The sequence below is a fragment of the Protopterus annectens genome, chromosome 1.part2, assembly GCF_019279795.1.
Source record: "Protopterus annectens isolate FY-2018-M chromosome 1.part2, PAN1.0, whole genome shotgun sequence".
Lineage (NCBI taxonomy): Eukaryota > Metazoa > Chordata > Ceratodontiformes > Protopteridae > Protopterus > Protopterus annectens.
Genome location: NC_056727.1, coordinates 540,752,650 through 540,775,824, shown reverse-complemented (window position 1 = coordinate 540,775,824; position 23,175 = coordinate 540,752,650). Strand labels below are relative to the sequence as shown.

The window sequence follows — 23,175 nt, the reverse complement described above, 5'->3', positions numbered from 1 at the left end:
CTGTGTTGCTCTGTGTTGTTTTAGCAGTTGTCAAGAATGCTGCAGGCAAGAGCTTCTGCATAAAATGTGGAGCTGAAGCTCTGAATTTCCCCTACTAAGGGCATGTCTTTCTTTGGATTCCAGAAAGTTACTCTCTCCATCTACTATTTTTTTTTTTATCATATGCAACGCATTTAACAGAAACTGTTTATCATCTTAGTTTTGTAATTAATATTTTTCATTGTCTTTACATTCTGTCACTAGCAGTGCTAGCACTGTGTTTTCATATTATGTGGATGTGTATATATACACACACACACACACACACACACACACACACACACACACACACACACACACACACACACACACACACACATGCAGCCACACATGCATATTAGGGGGTGAGGGGGCTTTGATTGGCTTTCTTTTGTAGTATTTTGTGTAGTAATTACTTTTTCTGTTAAAAGGAATACTATCACTCTAGGCTTCCTGTCTTCTGTGCAATCTGAGCAGGAAGTTGAAGCCCAGTGTTATTAGTTTTGTATACAGAAAGGCTGACTTCTTTGTAAAAACAGTCAGTGATCAGTAGTTTTCTGTTTAACTCAGAGTAGAAATTAATGGAACCCACACTGTAAAAGTTGCAGACTCCAAATCTGACTTCAAACCAGTGACAAGTGGAGTACCACAGGGTTCAGTCCTGGGACCTCTCCTGTTTGGTGTCTACTTCTCTGAAGTACAGGCTAACACAGAAGGCCTCTGGCTTTTGAAGTTTGCAGATGACTGCAAACTAGGAGCCATATGATGTGGACATCCTACAGAAGGGCCTCACTGAGACAGATGCCTGGTGTCCGAGGCATGGCCTCAAGCTCAATGCCAAAAAATGCATTGTCATCCCCTTTGGTAAAAACTCTGTACCCATTAACTACCACATAAATGGCAGTCCACATAATGCTGAATATGTGATAAGAAACCTTGGGACCCAGGTGGACAGTAGTCTCTCCTTTGATAGTTACATCACCACAGTAGTCAGGAAATCCTTCTGTGTGGCACACCTCATCACAAAAGGGTTCTCATCCAGGAAAAAAAGAGATCATTGTTCCCCTCTACTCGACACGCATTAGACCCATTATAGAGTACAACGTCCCTTTTGGAATGTACCTCACAAGACATCTGCAGCAGCTGGAAAGACCACAGAAGTACCTCACAAAGAGGATTACTGGCCTCAAACAGATGCCATACACTGACCGTATCAAAAAACTCCAGCTTTACTCTGTAGCATATCGCCTACTCCAAGATCTATGCCTAACATATAAAGCTATATTAAACCCAGAGCTGTTGGACATACTACACCTAAAGAAATCCCAATCCCTCCGAGTTACATGCTCTAGGGACCTAAACCTTGTCACCACAATAAGCAGGACATGGTGGAGGGATAGATTCCTGCCCCAGAGACTTTCTATATTCTGGAACAAGCTACCAGTCTATGTCAAGCAAAGTTCATCATTAGCACTCTTTAAGAAAAATCTTGATAAGTGGATGGGAAATAGTAAATACACCCTGGGTATCACTTCTGTGGCTCTACTCGACAGGGGCACAGAAAATTAACTTTCTTGGGTGGCGTAAGCCAGGGAACCTTGTTGGCTAGGCTTACTTAGGCCCTTGGGCCGATAGCCTAGTACCTACCTTTGAAGCTGTTATTGAGGCTGCAGGCTCAAAATGATAAGTTGATGGGAAGTAGCAGTGATTATATCCTATGTTACTACTGAAGAGTTGGCCCTTTGCTACATCCATTTCCCTGATCCATATTCAGGTGATTTGGCAAAGTATAATGTTATATTTAAAATAAAACAATGCACTGCAGTCATAGCCAGCCTTGGGCATAGGCCAACTAGGCAGTCGCCTAGGGTGCCGCTCTAGTAAGGGCACTTTTACACTATTTATTTGGTGTAAGTAGACCAGGATAGCGGCACTGGGTGGTGTGGTGAGGGGCGCGATGGATCCCTTTTGTCTAGGACACCAGTTGACCTAAGGCCGCTCCTGATTGCAGTTTGTAAAGATAATATAGTATCCACATCACAGGATTGTTCTACTGACCTTCTTTCTTGCTGCAGATTAGTAGTACAGCATGTGAAGTAAGTGAGCATGAAGATTATCAAGTTTAGGGGTCATCTTATCCTGTCTGTCAATAAAGTGAGTTTGGAAGACTGATTTTTCAGTATTCCTGTAATGAAACTTCAGGCATTAGTGTTATAAATTTTACTGCAGTGCAGAATTAAGATCTGTCGTCTACATCTATTTTTATTTTGATAATTTGTTTGAGGTTTTACATGCACAAACAAGCACATATACACACACACATATGGATGTGTACTCAAATAGCCATGCACCCTCCTGATATGAGCAGTATCTAGCTTAGAGGTTTGTTTTTTTGTGTCTGTGTCATTTTAAGGACTGCTCATTTTGTTGAATCGCAAATGGTGAAACCTGTTTCTTTGAAAATCTTCTCTGCAAGAACTACAGTTAAAAAAAATGCTTTTGCAAGCCCCCCTGCACTTTCCTTTGCCCCCCCCCCCCACTTTATGTGTACTCTAACTCCATGGTTGCACGACTGTAGAGAAAAAAACAATACCGTACACAACGAATTAGTGCTGGAGCATAAACACAAACATGGACGGATCTGGGTGTCTCAACACTGTAATGACCATCTGTTGGACTCGCTTCCCTAATAACTTCTGTGATAAGAAATGATACCAACATATACTTTCTGTACTCTTTTACACTTTTATATGAAATGAGTTTTCAATGAAATGGGTTTGGCAATTTGAGATTTCATGAATTGACATAGAACCTGTTTTTCCTTGTGGCTTACAGTTGAATATCATTTCACAATTGGCCCAAATGGGTAACATCTTAAGGGGCAGCATCTTATAGTTGTTTCAGCTTTTTGTGTTTCAGAAGTGTTGCCTTAAAGCTTTTAAATACAAACTGAAAAAGAAGGTAAAACTACAAAGCATGTTAATATTTCGAAGGTGTTCTATGAAACAATAACACTTCTATCATACATTATAACTATGAAAAAAAGAACTCCCCTGTCCTCCTTGGGACTTGTTCAGTGGCTTTCTTTCCTTTGCCACATCAGTGTACTAATTCCACTATATACCCCTATAGCCCATTCATTCACACTGAATTGAGCCTTTTCAGCTCACCTGTTCTCCCTGCATAGTAAAAGTCTGGGGATTGGGGAGCTGGCTGGTCCTGATAAAGTCCCTACCTAATTCCTCCCCATCCGAGTACCTGTAAACTCATGATAGCTGCCTGGTTGGGGAGAAGCACAAGTGTTACCACAGATGTCCAGCCAGGCTCAGTGGTGCCAGTGACATTTTTGCAGCATGAGTCTGCATGGTCTGTTCCTCTAGTCAGCGTCCAACCACTGACAGGCATTGATAAAGCAGTGAGTCCAGCCACCTCCCTCCCATTAAGGATAACCAAGCTGGTGTCTGCCACTCAAGCAGATCGTCCTTCAACTCAGTCCCTCCAGTCCTCCTGCTGCTATTTGAACATGGATGTAGTCAGGAGTTTAACCCCTTATTCTCTGCAGCCAGTCACAACCATTACAGATAAGGTTTAATTACAGATGCTATATTTAACATTATGGCATTTTTGTTTGGTCAGAGGTGTTGCCATAAGACTACACCAATCATCCTTATAAGGAATAGTACGGATTATTTCTGTGGTGTTTTAAGATTACACGTTCGAGTTCATATTTAACTATTGTAGAAAAATCCCACAGTTACATATCCATTAACAGTGTCTGAGACATTTAAAGGTAAAGGTACAAAGATGGCTGCATTGTATAAAGGTCCACTCTAACAATATTCCCCTACTTTAGTATCCTTTAATTCTGAATTCCTCAGGCATTTTAGCTCTGGTTTGCAGACTGCAGTTCCTACAAATACAGAAATTTTCCTAGATAGTTTCACCGTGTTACCTAAGTGGAAGCTATACCTTAATTGACATTACAGCAGGTGTGTTTTAAAGAAACCAAAAACTGTAATTGCATTTGTGTTATTCCTATGAATGCTGTCATGATTATTTTTATACACTGGAAGTTAACTGTCTTGACTCCCAAGATATTTCATTCCTTCTGTTGTGTCCCTAGTTTTCTAGTTGTTTCAAGAGACTGTTATTACCCTTCAACTCAATACCTAATGTATAATGCTGAGACAGATGGTGTGACAGTAGTGGCCTCATTAACTTGCATACCTGTTACTCCTAAACTTGGATTAGAAATACTGCAGTGCTACATGTGACTGCATGACATTTAGTTGACAAGATACCTTTTTCTTAAAAGGCTACAACTGTATTTATACTTACCTGCCCTCTGTCTAGGACGGCTGAAGATGTTAAATGATGATGGTCATATTATACTGTCATAAGCTTTTTCCATTCCTGTGTATTTCTACAATTGAACACCACAGACAGAACTGTTTGGTTTCACATGAAATCTCACCCCCAGATGAACAAAGTGTATCTTGGATCTTGTATGTAGCTTTACTAGTTAAAAACATTGTAATTTGTTTTATGAACATTATAATGTTTTACCCTTCTTGACTAATGCTTGTGGTTCTGGAGATGGGGCCTTTGTTTGAACTACAAGGATATGAACTTGATTTTGTGAGACTGCTCAGGATGCAGGCATTGGAAGTTTAATGTACAAACTTCCAGAGCTCCATTTGGGAGCATGAGTTAAGGAATTTGGAAGTTAATTTTACTTGTTAAACAAAAAGTTGTGAGTCAACATACTAAGTAGTGTTTAAGTGTTTAAACTCATAAGTGCCTGTTTTAGTGCACAGGAAATAGCAATGGATGTAAGCTTATGTCTAACTTTGACAATGACTGACTCTTGTTTAAGAGTGAAATTGGTGTGATACCAGGTTTCATAATTCACAGTGAGTTGCTTCTCATCCGCCTTGCAGAAGACAGAAATGTAAAACTAAATGACTGATAGTTAAACAGCTGACCGGCATCCACATTTGCGACTTTATAAAACATTTCCTTTTTAAAGTCACCAACTTGATACTTTTTGGTCCACTTGACCTTTTTGTCTAACCATTCATTTCCTTTGGACTGGATAGTCTTTTCTTTAAAAATCTACAAATGTCAAAACATGCGGCAACGATGTGTTGCAACCATGTATTTAAAATATTTGTTGGAGGTAACTTAGTTCTTTCTCAGAATTATACATTCCAGTTGAACTTGGAATCATAATTTTATGGTTCGTTGTAATTTGCGGAAATTAAAAATGGGTCTGCATTTTTTTGTGTGTTTTACACTTTTAATTTCAAGTCTTCGCTTTCCATAAGTTTCAGAAAGATGTTACATTTTGTTATTAGGGGGTGACTGTTTAGTAGTTTCCTTTTTCATTATATCATACCTCCTCCATGGTAACTTGGCTAATACCCCTGCTTCTTCAGAGTACACCTCCATGTTTCCCCCAGCCTCCATTTCATGTAAACTTTCAAGTGACATAAGTGAGTGTCGTCTCCCATAGCATCGGGGTGCTTATTACTTACCTGCTGATTGGATAAATGGGCATGAATGCAGCAAGGCAGGCACTTTTTCTTGAAGTATCACTCTTTCTGTTTTGATGAAACTTATTCTCCTGAGATACTGAACAGAAACAAATTGTATTAATATCTAAGGAAAACCAATATGCAGAGTTTTACTAAGCCTGCAGTCTTATCAGCTTTTAGCTGCAATTTTCTATTGCGAGGCTTGAGCTATGATTTGCTTGGTGACATACAAGTGTGAAAGGTAGTTTAAACTTAAGGAGACTAGGTTGTTGGTGCCTTTGTGTATTTCTTATTCAGCATCTACAGGGAGAAAAGGCAAGAGGATTGTAAAAGTAATAGATAATAGTAAAGTGTGGAAGATTGAAAGTAATATAGAATAAAGTGTGGAAGATTGGAAGCAATATAGAATACAGTAAGCTGTGAGTGATATCTCTGTAAGGATATGGGATGTCTGCAAACATATCAGGTAGAGAGAGTCATTCTAGTTTACTTCTAAGCTTTGTTTATTGTGTATTGAAATACATTGCCAATGGTTTTATATATGTATGTATGTATGTGTGTATATATATATATATATATATATATATATATATATATATATATATATATATATATATATATATATATATATACACATATACATAGAGCAGCTGTGCCACAGAAAGTAAATGGTTCAGATTTAGAGCGCACAGACACCTAGAGGCAGTGGTGCAACACGTACATGTCAGGTTAGAATGTTGAATACAGCTACCACTGGACTCTAACCCAAGAGTAATTGGCTATTAGTGTGTTTAATTGCTTGTGCCTCCCCTGGCTTATAGCCATACACACACATGCAGAGACAAATTTAATAGAATGTACCACTTGCTATTCACACCTATGCATTAGGGTCTACTCAGTTGACTGAAAGTTCAGTTACCCGACTTTCAGTTAGCCGAGATGAAAAGGCCAACAACCGCAGAACACCAACATCCTGGAACACTGACGTCCCACTCCAGGTTAGTAACCGGTTGGCCATCCTGAAAAAATAGTATAACTAAAGGAAAGTAAACCACCCATGTGGGGTGCTTTACCTCCCATGCCCTCTAACTAAGTATACCAACTCCAAGATCGCACTACTGAGAAGGTAAGGGGCAAAGTTCAACAGGGTGGCCAAGTGGTTACTTACCTGGAGTGGGAAGTCGGTGTTCCGGAATGTCTGTGTTTTGCAGTTGTCTGCCTTTTCGTCTCGGCTAACTGAAAGTCAGGTAAGTGAACTTTTGGTCTACTGAAGTAGACCCATGCTTTGTTGTAAATCATAGACTATTTCATCTCCAGACCATTGTCTCAGAACTGCAGTTAAACCAGTATACTATAGCTCCACTGATATGTATGCTGTAAAAATGTAAAACCTCTGATTGTGGGCAGTAACATGGCAAGAGTTACTTTTGTAAAGTAAATTCTTGTGAGATCATCACAACATTCTGAAACACAGTAGATGCAGACACATGCTGCCCTTAAGAGTTTCTCCTTATCTGCATCTAATATATAGTGCATTTGACTTGCCAAACATAGAATAAGAATTTCTATTGTATTCCAGAGATAATCTAATGTCTGCTAATTTTTATATGATTACAACTATCCAGTTTGTAAATCATAATTAAAAGGTCCACTGTTAAAATAAAAATATTTCTAACCTAAGTTTGAATGAATTCTTCAAAAATTGAGGAGGAACACTTAGGTTCATAGGTATGTACTAGGCTATTGGCCCTAGGGCCTATATAAACCTAGCCAAAAAGGTACCCTGGCTTTCGCCACCCAAGAAAATTATTTTCCTGTGCCCCTGTCGAGCAGAGCCACAGAAGTGATCCCCAGGGTGAATTTCCTATTTCCCTTCCAATCATCAAGATTTTTTTTTTTGAAGAGTGCTAATGAGGAGCTCTGTTTAACATAGATAGGTAGTCTGTTCCAGAGTATGGGAAGTCTCTGGGACCGGAATCTATCCCTCCAGCATGTTCTGTTTATTGTGGTGACAAGGTTTAGGTCCCTACAGCTTGTAGCTCAGAGGGATTGGGATTTCTTTAAGTGGAGGTTGTCCATTAGCTCTGGGTTTGACATAGCTTTGTATGTTAAGCAGAGATTGCCTCTGAGTAGGCGATATACGACAGAGTAAAGCTGGAGTTTTTTTGAGACGGTCTCCGTAGGGCATCTGGTTAAGGCCAGTAATCCTCTTTGTAAGGTATTTCTGTGGCCTTTCCAGTTGTTGTAGATGTCTTGTGAGGTACATACCAAAAGGGGTGTTGTACTCTATAATGGGTCTAATGAGCGATGAGTAGAGGGGAAGAATGACCTCTTTTTTTCTGGATGAGAAACCTTTTGTGATGAGGTGTGCCATGTAGAAGGATTTCCTGACCACTGTGGCGATGTGGTTATTAAAGGAGAGACTACTACCCACCTGTGTCCCAAGGTCTCATCACACTTTCGGTGTTAAGTAGACTAGCACCTATGTGGTAGTTCATGGATACAGAGTTTTACCAAAGGGGATGACAATACACTTTTTGGCATTGAGCTTCAGGCCATGGCTTTGACACCAGGCATCTGTCTCAGTGAGGCCCTTTTATAGGATCTCCACATCGGTAGGAGTTTTGATTATGTCTCCTAGTTTGCAGTCATCTGCAAAGTTTGTTAGCCAAAGACCTTCTGTGTTGGCCTGTACTTCTGAGAAGTAGATACCAAACAGGAGAGGACCCAGGACTGAACCCTGTAGTACTCCACTTGTCACTGGTCTGAAGTTGGATTTTGAGTCTGCTACTTTCACAGTGTGGGTTCTGTCAGTGAGCCAGTTGGCAACCCATCTTGTGACATGGGGATTTATACCTAGTTTAGTGAGTTTATCTATAATTCCGGAGTGGGGGATGGTGTTGAAAGCCTTGGTGAGATCTAGATAGGCTGTGTGAACCACCTTACCCTCATCTATGGCTTTGCTGACTGCTTCAAAGAAGTCTATCAGGTTTAGGAGACATGATCTGCCTTTTACAAATCCGAACTGGGTGTGGTCCAGAGTTTGGAGATTACCAATGTCTTTGTTTATGAGTTCCATGATGATACGTTCCATGGCCTTGCAGACCAGGCTCATCAGGCTAATGGGGCAGTAGTTCCCAGGGTCTGTCATGGCTACCCCTTTGTGGAGTGGGATAACTGTTGCGGTGCGCCATTCAGTGGGCACAAAGCCTGAGGTGAGGCTATGATTGACCGTGGTACTTAGGTGGGTGCCAGTTTGTTCTGTGGTTTAACTTGTGGTTTAATAGAAGACTTGTTAAATCCAAACAGGGAATACTTTTCTAAAAAGTACAAATATTTAATTTTATGCTACATACAGATAGTAAAAAATAGAAAATTTAAAAGTTACATATATTTAATGTTAATCTAGATGAAAATAGTAAAAAAACATTAAAAAATAAAATTTCACTTTTAAGTAACTATTTCATTGATTAAAACTGACTGCATTGTTTCGATTAATTAAAAGAGCCAGAACATGAAATGAGCTAGAATGACTGTACATAGTCCTAGTTACAGACTTGGACATTATATGTTCTCCCTCCTAAATGAAGGCTGTAGTGTGTACATAATAATTATTCATGTCCCAAGAGCTTTGTGTTCGTTTAATTTTTAACTGAGTTATGTGGATTGATCAAGCTGATGTTTTAACTACAAATATGTGTAGATTAGAAGGATTTCAATATGGCTTTTTATATCTGTGATAAATAGCATGAAACATATTTACAAAGTGGATAATGTACAGAAGACAGTATATACAAACTTTATATTAAGTTGATTGATTAGTGTTTCAGCAGTTGGCCAAAGTCTGCCCGCATCAGTGGGACCAGACTGTGTCCTGGGCTGCGTCCTACATAAACTCCAAGAAGAGCTAAACCCAAACATAAAACTACTGTTCAATCTTAGCCTTACTACAGGATATGTACCCAAAGAGTGGCGTACAGCAACAGTGGTCCCTCTCCACAAAGGTGGTGCCTCAACGGATCCTGGAAACTATCTCCCCATAAGCCTGACTAGCTTGGTCTGCAAAGCTATGGAAAGGATCATCATGGACCTCATAAATAAAGATATTGGGGACCTACAGACACTGGATCCTACCCAGTTTGGCTTTAAGGGCAGATCCTGCCTCTTAAACCTGGTTGATTTCTTTGAAACCGTCACTAAGGTCATTGACGAGGGGAAGGTGGTCAACACAGCCTACCTGGACCTCACAAAAGCCTTCGATACAATACCCCACTCGGGCATTATAGATAAGCTCACCAGCTTAAATATAAACCCCTATGTCAATAGATGGGTTGCAAACTGGCTCAAGGACAGAACCCACATGGTTAGAATTGCTGGAGTTATGTCAGACTCTAAACCAGTTACAAGTGGCATCCCACAAGGCTCAGTCCGGTGACCTCTCTTGTTTGGTATATATTTCTCGGAGGTACAGGCCAACACGGAAGGACTGTGGCTGACCAAGTTTGCAGATGACTGCAAACTTGGCGCCATAATCGACACTCCAGCCAACACAAGCATCCTCCAAAAGGGCCTCATAGAAACAGACAACTGGTGCCAGAGCAATGGCCTCAAGCTAAACGCCAAAAAGTGTATAGTCATCCCCTTTGGCAAAAACAAAGTGCCCACAAATTACCACATAGGTGGTAATCCATTAAGTACAGAAGAAGTAATTAGGGACCTGGGGACCCAAGTTGATAGCAATCTCTCATTTGACAACCATGTGGCCAAAGTGGTTAGAAAAACATTTTATATAGCCCACCTAATCATGAAGGGATGCACATCTAGATCAGGGGAGGTCATCGTGCCTCTTTACTCATCCCTCATCAGGCCTATAATTGAGTACAATGCCCCTTTTGGGCTGTACCTTACCAGACACCTGCAGCAACTGGAAAGACCCCAAAAGTACCTCACCAAGAGGATCAAAGGGCTCAAACAGATGCCATATGCTGCCCGGTTAAAGAAACTCCAGCTCTACTCAGTGGCATACAGCCTGCTCAGAGGCGATCAGTGCCTGACGTATAAAGCCATGCCCAACCCGGAATTAATGGACATGCTGCACCTCAGAAAGTCCAAATCCCATCGAGCTACGCGCTCGAGAGACTTGAACCTCAGCACTGAAATAAATAGGACATGCTGGAGGGACAGATTCATAACCCAGAGGCTCCCTTCACTCTGGAATAAAATCCCAGTCCAGTTTAGGCAGAGTCCTTCATTGACTCTCTTCAAGAGGAATCTTGATGAGTGGATGGGAGATCGTAGGTTTATCCCGGGTATCACTTCTGTGTCACTGTTAGACAGAGGCACAGTATACTAACCTTGAAAAAGGGAATAGCAAAATTATTTTAAAATGGGTGGCAAAAGCCAAACACACTCTGGCTAGGCTTATAAATGCCCTAGGGCAGATAGCCTAGTATGAACCTATGAATCTGTTTACAAATGTATAGCAGTTAATTGTGTAGGGAAGTTTTGAGGTGATGGGATTTAGATGAATTGGAGGAAAGGAGCTGAGAGGGACTATAATACTAGGAGTGGAGAGGGTGGAAGAGGTGCTTAAATCTGTGGAATTAATATTAGAATGTAAGTAAAAAAATGTGAATTGAGTGAATAAAGAGGTAAAGAAAGCCTGATCAGGGGTTTAGAGGAAACCGCTACATTTACTGAAGGATTTATTGTGCTCCAGCATTGAAGTGTTGAATGTGGCCAGAGATGGTGGGTATGAAGTCTGTATGGAATTTCAGCTGTTTTGGCTTAACTTGGTAATGACCGATTGAAAGCTACTGTTAGTGATAATATAAAATGTGTTAATAGCAATGGTCCTTTCTTTAATGTGGTAGGATATTGCCTTGGTCAGTAGTATAGTTTTTATTGGGTTTTCTGGAGTAGTATGTTAGTGTGATAAGTAGCAAAGCACATTCAAGTTTTAGTGCAATCATACTTTTTATTATGGCTTTTTCCTGCTTTGTGGGAAAGGTGACCACCAAATTACTATGCAAATTTTAGGCTGTTAAGGATTTTTGTGATAGTTGTTTCTATATGATGGGTGAAGGAGATGTTTTGGCCAAGATGTACATCTAGGCATTTATAACTTTTTGCAGGGGAGATTTTGTTCCATAGATCTATAATATGTGATGGTTTTCTGTTCGAAAGGCAATGTAGTGCCCCAAAATATTATATTAGTTGTGTTTCTAGTGTTATCCGTACGTAGATACATGGGCTAGAAATCAGCAGCAGAGCTGAATGAATTGCGTATGTAGAAACTTTTTGGAAATAATTGCTATTTCTCCTGTGCTAGATAAAATAATCTGTATGGAGGGTCATGTTGTATTCTTGGAGATCAACAAAAGGTCAGTTTATGAACATAGACTACAGAATGTAGCTCGAGTATGGAGACGTATGGGACTCCTCTAGGAAAACTGTGACTTTGGAGTTTGCATTGTTAGCGTATTGTTCATTAGTCATTTGATAGCTTCTGCACCAGGTTACAGATGTGTTTTCAAAGTCTGTAGATGAGATTGTAGTCCTCTGTCAAAAGTCCTGCATACATCTTCAAACACTGCACCTGTTAATATAGACTGATCAGAGTTAACTATAGATGAAGTGTAAAACTAAGCAGAATGCTATTAGCAAAATACAACTGTGATCCTCCAGTGTTTTCTAATCCTTTGCTAAGACAGTTTCTAAGAGGAATAAAGAATATCAAACCTCCCAGAAAACAGCCAGTACCTGCATGGGACCTCAATTATGTGTTGGAAAAATTAACTCTTCCTCCATTTGAGCCAGCAGCAAGTTCAGAAATGCAATTTCTTTCATGGAAGACGGCCTTCTTGTTGGCAATCACATCTGCAAGAAGAGTTTCGGAGATACAGGCACTCATGGCAGTGCCCCCCTTTCCTCATTTTTCATCAAGACAGAGTTTCTCTAAGAACCAATCCTACATTCATGCCCAAAGTTATTTCCAGGGTGTCTCTAAATCAAGCTATTCACCTGCCTGCATTCTTCCCCAATCCTCAAAATAGGAGGGAAAAGCTACTGCATACTTTGGACATACACAGACAACTACGTTACTACTTGGACAGAACTAAGGCCACCAGAAAGTCTGACCAACTGTTTGTAGCCTATGCTGCTGGAGTGCAAGGAAAAGCAATCTCCAAACAAACAATTTCAAAATGGATTGGACATTGCATCAGATTCTGCTATTCTCTCCATGGAAAAGGTGTGCCAGCCAATATTAGGCCACATTCCACCAGAGCTATGGCCACTTCCACAGCTTTCCTAAGAGGAGTGGCAACAAAGGACATTTTAGAGGCTGCTACATGGAGCTCCGTGCATACATTTACCAAGCACTACAACCTGCCCTTATATTCCAGATTCTGAGCAGGCTTTGCTTCGGCAGTCCTGCAGGGGATTATAGCTACACCATCCTTATCTTAGTTCCATCCACCCCCAGCTTAGCTATGGTATTCAACCCATATGTTATGACTGCAGTTGCATTCTTGAAGGACATAGTACAGTTTTGTACCTACCATAAATGTAGATGTCCGATAGATATGCAACTGCAGTCGGATTTTCCCTACCCCTCTGTATCCTTCTTTTTGGGTCCATACTCCTTTTCCCATTAGCTGGGGGTATTCCTATGGTGTATGTGTTTATTACTGTTGTGCATGTTTGGTATTATTTTTATCCATTTACCAAATTTAGCCTTCTTAGGAGGGCACCTGGCATCTGGGGCAAGAAACACTGAAGAAGATGGCGTCGGCCGATGCCTTTATACTCCAGCCGTGGTGACGTCGGAGAGGAGGCGACACCAGCCGACGCCGGACCCAGACTTTGGAATTCGGCCGACCGAGGGCTGCCTGAGGCAGGACAACCCATATGTTATGACTGCAGTTGCACATCTATCGGACATCTACATTTATGGTAGGTACAAAACTGTACTTTCTGTTGTATTCCAGAGATAATCTAATGTCTGCTAATTTTTATATGATTACAACTATCCAGTTTGTAAATCATAATTAAAAGGTCCATTGTTATAATAAAAATATTTCTCACCTAAGTTTGAATGAATTCTTCAAAAATTGAGGAGGAACACTTAGGTTCATAGGTATGTACTAGGCTATTGGCCCTAGGGCCTATATAAACCTAGCCAAAAAGGTACCCTGGCTTTCGCCACCCAAGAAAATTATTTTCCTGTGCCCCTGTCGAGCAGAGCCACAGAAGTGATCCCCGGGGTGAATTTCCTATTTCCCTTCCAATCATCAAGATTTTTCTTGAAGAGTGCTAATGAGGAGCTCTGTTTGACATAGATAGATAGTCTGTTCCAGAGTATGGGAAGTCTCTGGGACCGGAATCTATCCCTCCAGCATGTTCTGTTTATTGTGGTGACAAGGTTTAGGTCCCTACAGCGTGTAGCTTGGAGGGATTGGGATTTCTTTAAGTGGAGGTTGTCCATTAGCTCTGGGTTTGACATAGCTTTGTATGTTAAGCAGAGATTGCCTCTGAGTAGGCGATATATGACAGAGTAAAGCTGGAGTTTTTTTGAGACTGTCTCCATAGGGCATCTGGTTGAGGCCAGTAATCCTCTTTGTGAGGTATTTCTGTGGCCTTTCCAGTTGTTGTAGATGTCTTGTGAGGTACATACCAAAAGGGGTGTTGTACTCTATAATGGGTCTAATGAGCGATAAGTAGAGGGGAAGAATGACCTCTTTTTTTTTCTGGATGAGAAACCTTTTGTGATGAGGTGTGCAATGTAGAAGGATTTCCTGACCACTGTGGTGATGTGGTTATTAAAGGAGAGACTACTATCCACCTGTGTCCCAAGGTCTCATCACACTTTCGGTGTTAAGTAGACTACCACCTATGTGGTAGTTCATGGGTACAGAGTTTTACCAAAGGGGATGACAATACACTTTTTGGCATTCAGCTTCAGGCCATGGCTTTGACACCAGGCATCTGTCTCAGTGAGGCCCTTTTATAGGATGTCCACATCGATAGGAGTTTTGATTATGGCTCCTAGTTTGCAGTCATCTGCAAAGTTTGTTAGCCAAAGACCTTCTGTGTTGGCCTGTACTTCTGAGAAGTAGATATCAAACAGGAGAGGACCCAGGACTGAACCCTGTAGTACTGCACTTGTCACTGGTCTGAAGTCGGATTTTGAGTCTGCTACTTTCACAGTGTGGGTTCTGTCAGTGAGCCAGTTGGCAACCCATCTTGTGACATAGGGATTTATACCTAGTTTAGTGAGTTTATCTATAATTCCAGAGTGGGGGATGGTGTCGAAAGCCTTGGTGAGATCCTAGATAGGCTGTGTGAACCACCTTACCCTCATCTATGGCTTTGCTGACTGCTTCAAAGAAGTCTATCAGGTTTAGGAGACATGATCTGCCTTTTACAAATCCGAACTGGGTGTGGTCCAGAGTTTGGAGATTACCAATGTCTTTGTTTATGAGTTCCTTGATGATATGTTCCATGGCCTTGCAGACTAGGCTCGTCAGGCTAATGGGGCAGTAGTTCCCAGGGTCTGTCATGGCTACCCCTTTGTGGAGTGGGATAACTGCTGCGGTGCGCCATTCAGTGGGCACAAAGCCTGAGGTGAGGCTATGATTGACCGTGGTACTTAAGTGGGTGCCAGTTTGTTCTGTGGTTTAACTTGTGGTTTAATAGAAGACTTGTTAAATCCAAACAGGGAATACCCAGATGACTAAAAACATACTTTTCTAAAAAATACAAATATTTCATTTTATGCTACATACAGATAGTAAAAAATAGAAAAAATTAAAAGTTACATGTATTTAATGTTAATCTAGATGAAAATAGTAAAAACAACATTAAAAAAAAAAATTTCACTTTTAAGTAACTATTTCATTGATTAAAACTGACTGCATTGTAACGATTAATTAAAAGAGCCAGAACATGAAATGAGCTAGAATGACTGTACATAGTCCTAGTTACAGACTTGGACATTATATGTTCTCCCTCCTAAATGAAGGCTGTAGTGTGTACATAATAATTATTCATGTCCCAAGAGCTTTGTGTTCATTTAATTTTTAACTGAGTTATGTGGATTGATCAAGCTGATGTTTTAACTACAAATATATGTAGATTAGAAGGATTTCAATATGGCTTTTTAGATCAGTGACAAATAGCATGAAACATATTTACAAAGTGGATAATGTACAGAAGACAGTATATACAAACTTTATATTAAGTTGATTGATTAGTGTTTCAGCAGTTGGCCAAAGTCTGCCCGCATCAATGGGACCAGACTGTGTCCCGGGCTGTGTCCTACATAAACTCCAAGAAGAGCTAAACCCAAACATAAAACTACTGTTCAGTCTCAGCCTTACTACAGGATATGTACCCAAAGAGTGGCGTACAGCAACAGTGGTCCCTCTCCACAAAGATGGTGCCTCAACGGATCCTGAAAACTATCGCCCCATAAGCCTGACTAGCTTGGTCTGCAAAGCTATGGAAAGGATCATCATGGACCTCATAAATAAAGATATTGGGGACCTACAGACACTGGATCCTACCCAGTTTGGCTTTAAGGGCAGATCCTGCCTCTTAAACCTGGTTGATTTCTTTGAAACGGTCACTAAGGTCATTGACGAGGGGAAGGTGGTCCACACAGCCTACCTGGACCTCGCAAAAGCCTTCGATACAATACACCACTCGGGCATTATAGATAAGCTCACCAGCTTAAATATAAACCTCTATGTCAGTAGATGTGTTGCAAACTGGCTCAAGGACAGAACCCACATGGTTAGAATTGCTGGAGTTATGTCAGACTCCAAACCAGTTACAAGTGGTGTCCCACAAGGCTCAGTCCTGTGACCTCTCTTGTTCGGTATATATTTCTCGGAGGTACAGGCCAACACGGAAGGACTGTGGCTGACCAAGTTTGCAGATGACTGCAAACTTGGCGCCATAATCAACACTCCAGCCAACACAAGCATCCTCCAAAAGGGCCTCATAGAAACAGACAACTGGTGCCAGAGCAATGGCCTCAAGCTAAACGCCAAAAGTGTATAGTCATCCCTTTAGCAAAACAAAGTGCCCACAAATTACCACATAGGTGGTAATCCATTAAGTACAGAAGAAGTAATTAGGGACCTGGGGACCCAAGTTGATAGCAATCTCTCATTTGACAACCACGTGGCCAAAGTGGTTAGAAAAACATTTTATATAGCCCACCTAATCATGAAGGGATGCACATCTAGATCAGGGAGGTCATCGTGCCTCTTTACTCATCCCTCATCAGGCCCATAATTGAGTACAATGCCCCTTTTGGGATGTACCTTACCAGACACCTGCAGCAACTGGAAAGACCCCAAAAGTACCTCACCAAGAGGATCAAAGGGCTCAAATAGATGCCATATGCTGCCCGGTTAAAGAAACCCCAGCTCTACTCAGTGGCATACCACCTGCTCAGAGGCGATCTGTGCCTGACGTATAAAGCCATGCCCAACCCGGAATTAATGGACATGCTGCACCTCAGAAAGTCCAAATCCCATCGAGCTACGTGCTCGAGAGACTTGAACCTCAGCACTGAAATAAATAGGACATGCTGGAGGGACAGATTCATAACCCAGAGGCTCCCTTCACTCTGGAATAAAATCCCAGTCCAGGTTAGGCAGAGTCCCTCATTGACTCTCTTCAAGAGGAATCTTGATGAGTGGATGGGAGATCGTAGGTTTATCCCGGGTATCCCTTCAGTGTCACTTTTAGACAGAGGCACAGTATACTAACCTCAAAAAAGGGCATAGCAAAATTATTTTAAAATTGGTGGCGAAAGCCAAACACACTCTGGCTAGGCTTATAAATGCCCTAGGGCAGATAGCCTAGTATGAACCTATGAATCTGTTTACAAATGTATAGCAGTTAATTGTGTAGGGAAGTTTTGAGATGATGGGATTTAGATGAATTGGAGGATAGGGGCTAAGAGGGACTGTAAAATACTAGGAGTGGAGAGGGTGGAAAAGGTCCTTAAATCTGTGGAATTAATATTAGAATGCAAGTAAAAAAATGTGAATTGAGTGAATAAAGAGGTAAAGAAAGCCTGATCAGGGGTTTAGAGGAAACAGTTACGTTTACTGAAGGATTTATTGTGCTCCAGTACTGAAGTTTTGAATGTGGCCAGAGACGGTGGGTATGAAGTCTGTATGGAATTTCAGGTATTTTGGCTTAACTTGGTAATGACCGATTGAAAGCTACTGTTAGTGATGATATAAAATGTGTTAATAGCAATGGTCCTTTCTTTAATGCGGTAGGATATTGCCTTGGTCAGTAGTCTAGTTTGTATTGGGTTTTCTGGAGTAGTGTGTTAGTGTGATAAGTAGCAAAGCACATTCAAGTTTTAGTGCAATCATGCTTTTTATTATGGCTTTTTCTGCTTTGTGGGAAAGGTGGCCACCAAATTACTATGCAAATTTTAGGCTGTTAAGGATTTTTGTGATAGTTGTTTCTATATGATGGGTGAAGGAGATGTTTTGGCCAAGATGTACATCTAGGCATTTATAACTTTTTGCAGGGGAGATTTTGTTCCATAGATCTATAATATGTGATGGTTTTCTGTTCGAAAGGCAATGTAGTGCCCCAAAATATTATATTAGTTGTGTTTCTAGTGTTATCCGTACGTAGATACATGGGCTAGAAATCAGCAGCAGAGCTGAATGAATTGCGTATGTAGAAACTTTTTGGAAATAATTGCTATTTCTCCTGTGCTAGATAAAATAATCTGTATGGAGGGTCATGTTGTATTCTTGGAGATCAACAAAAGGTCAGTTTATGAACATAGACTATAGAATGTAGCTCGAGTATGGAGATGTATGGGACTCCTCTAGGAAAACTGTGACTTTGGAGTTTGCATTGTTAGCGTATTGTTCATTAGTCATTTGATAGCTTCTGCACCAGGTTACAGATGTGTTTTCAAAGTCTGTAGATGAGATTGTAGTCCTCTGTCAAAAGTCCTGCATACATCTTCAAACACTGCACCTGTTAATATAGACTGATCAGAGTTAACTATAGATGAAGTGTAAAACTAAGCAGAATGCTATTAGCTTATTAATGCTGGATGAAAACCATGTTAGAGCATGTTTAAGATTCTGTTAAGTTAGATATAGCTAAGAATTTTGTTGTAGAATAATTTTTATAGAATTTTGTTGAGTAGCATTTAATGTGTTTTTTTATGTTTGTTTCCTATGAAGGATATGAAGTCCCATCAGAGAAATTATTATTGCTTCTTAAAGAAGGTTATGGGGAACTGCCACAGGATGATGCTGTGAGAAAAAATGCCACAGAAAAGAACCATAACCCTGAGCACAAGCTGAGTAAGTGAACAACTCATTAATGATGAATTTTATAAATTTGTTTTCTACTAATGTTGATACATTTCATGAAAATAGAAAATTTAGAGCCTGAAGGACTAAATGTAAAACACTGTTTTTTTATTTATTTTATTTTATTGTTATATTTACTTATTTACTTTTTATTTATTTATTTCTGAGCAGAATTTTCTAAAAATTCAGACTTTTAAAACTGTACAGATAGGTGTGAGACAGTGACTAGAGTCAATTTTTGTCCAGTAGGTCAGTTAATTACTCAACAGAATGTAAAGGTTTTGAATATCCCAGTTCTGGCTGTTTTAGTTTACTAGTGTTGAAATGTAATTTTACTCTTGCAGTAGATAGTGATATGGATATGGGAGGAGGATCAGAGAATAGGATGTGTGTATCGATTAACCAAAGGATACAGTTATTGATTCAAGAAAATATGTAACTCCATGAAAATGATTTAATTAGTCCCCATATGGAGAGCTGAAAAAGAATATGAACTGCATAAATGCATCTTTTAATTGTGGGGTCACTAACTCACCTTTGTCTCTGGAATATCTGAAGCATTTTAAATTGATCTGAATAATGATTATTTGATCGCAGAATGGAAGAAGATGTAGAGATAGGACATCTCTGTACTCTTATGTGGGAAGGTTGTATTAAATGCACACACATTCACCAAACTGTTAGTTGTAGGATACTGATATAGATACTGGATGAAGCTTCCAGACAGCATCTCTATAATGTGTATCGTGTATGTGATGTTTGTAGTCCTGATATATCCAGACAGCATCTCTGTGATGTGTATCGTGTATGTGATGTTTGTAGTCCTGATATATCCAGGCAGCATCTCTATGATGTGTATCATGTATGTGATGTTTGTAGTCCTGATATATCCAGACAGCATCTCTATGATGTGTATCGTGTGTGTGATGTTTGTAGTCCTGATATATCCAGGCAGCATCTCTATGATGTGTATCGTGTATGTGATGTTTGTAGTCCTGATATATCCAGACAGCATCTCTATGATGTGTATCGTGTATGTGATGTTTGTAGTCCTGATGTATCCAGGCAGCATCTCTATGATGTGTATCGTGTATGTGATGTTTGTAGTCCTGATATATCCAGGCAGCATCTCTATGATGTGTATCGTGTATGTGATGTTTGTAGTCCTGATATATCCAGGCAGCATCTCTATGATGTGTATCGTGTATGTGATGTTTGTAGTCCTGATATTTCCAGATAGTCATGATATATCCAGACAGCATCTCTATGATGTGTATCGTGTATGTGATTTTTGTAGTCCTGATATTTCAAGTATTGAGCAATTTTCATCTGGCAATTACCAAACAAGATATAACAGTTGTGAGAAGGCTGCTGGTTAAAGTCTGTAGGCCAAAACTCTCCATGTCAGCTGTGGGTTTATGAAGGTACCCATTCTTTGTAATAGTGTCAGTTTAAATTAACTGTCCTGCTAGTCTCTGTATTGTAACCCACCACACTCTGTTATGTTGCACTGCATCATCATTTTATTCACATGTGAGGTGAAGCACAGCACTCCCTTCCTTGCCACATTAAACTACTTCCTTGCACAGCTAAAACCTTATCCCACTACTCTGGTTTACAAAATTATACACATGTGAAAGCCAGACTATATTCTACTTTGTTACACTGAATCACTTGTTTATTCAACTAACTTCTTAGTCCACTATCTTCTGATAGCTGTACTAAATTCTCTGTTTACAGAGTGGAAAACTTAACCATCCATCTGCACTTGAAATCATCGACTTTCACAAATGAAGCAACCGGTACTCCAGAATTCCTTAAACTTACTGACAAAAAAAAATGTTTCAGACAAAGTTACAAAGATACAGGCTCTCTGATAGTCTCTAAATTTCTTCAGGTATTTACTGACTACATTTTAACACTATGCAACATATTTAGCTTCATGCTGACTCATTTATTTATACAAGTACAAGCATAGCCCACCTTACCCTACCGTGCTGTATTCAATTATTTGTTAATAGAGGTGACTGTCTCCTAAACTGTTTCTGCTTCACTATACTGACTGCTTATCTGCACAGGTGAAATTATAACCCATTAGACTAGACTGTATGTTGACATAGGTTGAAAGCCAGGAAAAATTAGCAACTTGAGGAAAACAGGACTTATTGTTCTTATTAGTAAACCCTGACAGTAACACAGAGGTGTTGCTTGGTGTAACATCCTTGTACACTTACAAACCCCTAGCAATAATGCTTGCAGAGAGTAACTGAGAAATCAGGGGTGATATTTTATATATTTATGTCTTAAAGTCCCGTCCCCCCAAAGCTCATGGTATACTTACCAGTGTGGGGGGCTAGCTTTTAGAATGGCATATATTGTTTCCGTTGCATATATAACTTCTCTTATGCTGCATCTACTGAACATTTTGTAAATAATGCAGTGCCTTGTGATACATTGAGGCTATGCCTACTGAATACTTTGTAACTAATGCAGTGCCTTGTGATAACATCCAGCTCCCTTATTCTGCTATAAAAATGAGACAGTAATACCCTGCTAATAACAAGACTCTTAAATAAGAGCCTCCATATATCAAGGTCATTCAACTGAAGTACTTAAGAATCTCACATTTAACAACTTTGTCAGTCCTTTCCCAGTCTGAGGTGAACAAAGCACTTCTTAAGTGATTATGAACCCAAAGAAATGTCAACAACTGAAATATAGGTAATTTAATAGTATGCAGATGGGAAAAATCAACCCAGGAATTTTAGAGTTGGAATATGGGAAAATTAGCTCTAATTAAATAACTTCTTTATACTAATTGCTTTGTTTTTCACTTTTGGATTTTCCAGGATTTCTTTTACTAGTAAGTCATTTTAGGCAAAGCAGGAAAAGATTTGGTTCAGGTTTTGTCCATTATCATCTGATAATTACCCAACGACTTAAATGAAAACACTGTTTATTAACCCCATACTTGTACTATAGAAAGCAAGTTTTGGGTGAGTTTCATTGAACAAGGGGCAAACTCTCTCTGGAAGCTTAATGTACTAGAAAAATTATAATTGGATAGTTGAGCATAACTGCAGTATGTTATCTGTTGAAATGAATTTCAGAGTGACCCAGTCAAATTTTCTCTGTTGTACAGCAATAGTGGGTTATTTGCTATCACACTTGGAGCTTTGATATACATTAATAGAAGGGCATTTATGTACTTTGTTTTAGGACATTATGATTCACATACACTTTATATACAGCCTTGTTCATCTGCAAGAGATTATTTGCTTACCAAGTGCAGAACCTCCTCATACATCATTGGAAGGGGTATTTATATGCAAATTACAGATCCTATTAATACATCAGTGAAAGTGGTATTTGTATATCCATTGCAGACCCTTATTGTACATCGGTAGAACAGTATTTATTTACCCATTGCAGAGCCACCTTGTACATTGGTGAAAGGGGTATTTATGTACAAATTACAAATCCTCCTTATACATCACTGGAAGGGGTATTTATATGCAAATTATAGAACCTCCTTGTACATCGGTGAAAGGAGTATTTATATACCCATTGCAGAGCCTCCTCTCATATCAGTGGAAGGGGTATTTATATACCCATTGCAGAGCCTCCTCATATGTCGGTGGAAGGGGTATTTACGTACCTCATGTAAAGCTATGTTCAGCATCATGGGGGGTGTATTTTCCTACCCCATGCTGAGCCTTTTTGTATATCCGAGGGAAAGACATTTGTATACCCCTGCAAAGTAATGCCATACATCAGTGGGATACTTTAAGTGTTGCGCTAGCAGGAAGACTAAGTTAACTTGTGTTCTGCTTGCAGAGAGCCTTAGTACTTGCATAACCTCTGCAAATGGCACACACATACTGTACTACTAATGCATAGCAAGGTGCAAAAGTGGCATGAAGATATCTGTCGTCATGAAATATACAAAGGCTCTGTGGGATTATTATGTAAATACCCTAAATGAAAATGGGGAAGCTTAAGATACAAGGAGAGACTAGGATTTTGGATGCAGATCCATAAGGAGAATAACAATAACCTTACAGAATGTTATATTCAAAAAGTAGCAGAACGTGTTCCAAGAACTAAGGAATGGAGAAAGGAGATTCTGTTGATAGGGATAACTGCAAGTAGGTGACAAAAAAAAGGCAGGAGCGTACTGGAATTTATTTGTGAAAACTGGCAGAGGAACTAAAGTATTGGAAGCAAATAATTAGAGACATAAAGTA

General features: G+C 39.9%; 1 protein-coding gene across 1 annotated transcript in view; it reads left to right on the top strand.

The window, feature by feature from the left end:
* Window positions 1-23,175, top strand: part of LOC122792381 (zinc finger protein 99-like) — a 369,449-nt gene that overhangs the window by 149,837 nt on the left and 196,437 nt on the right. Inside the window, 1 exon segment of the mRNA XM_044060167.1 lies at window positions 18,797-18,919. Coding sequence (XP_043916102.1) covers window positions 18,797-18,919 — 123 coding nt within the window.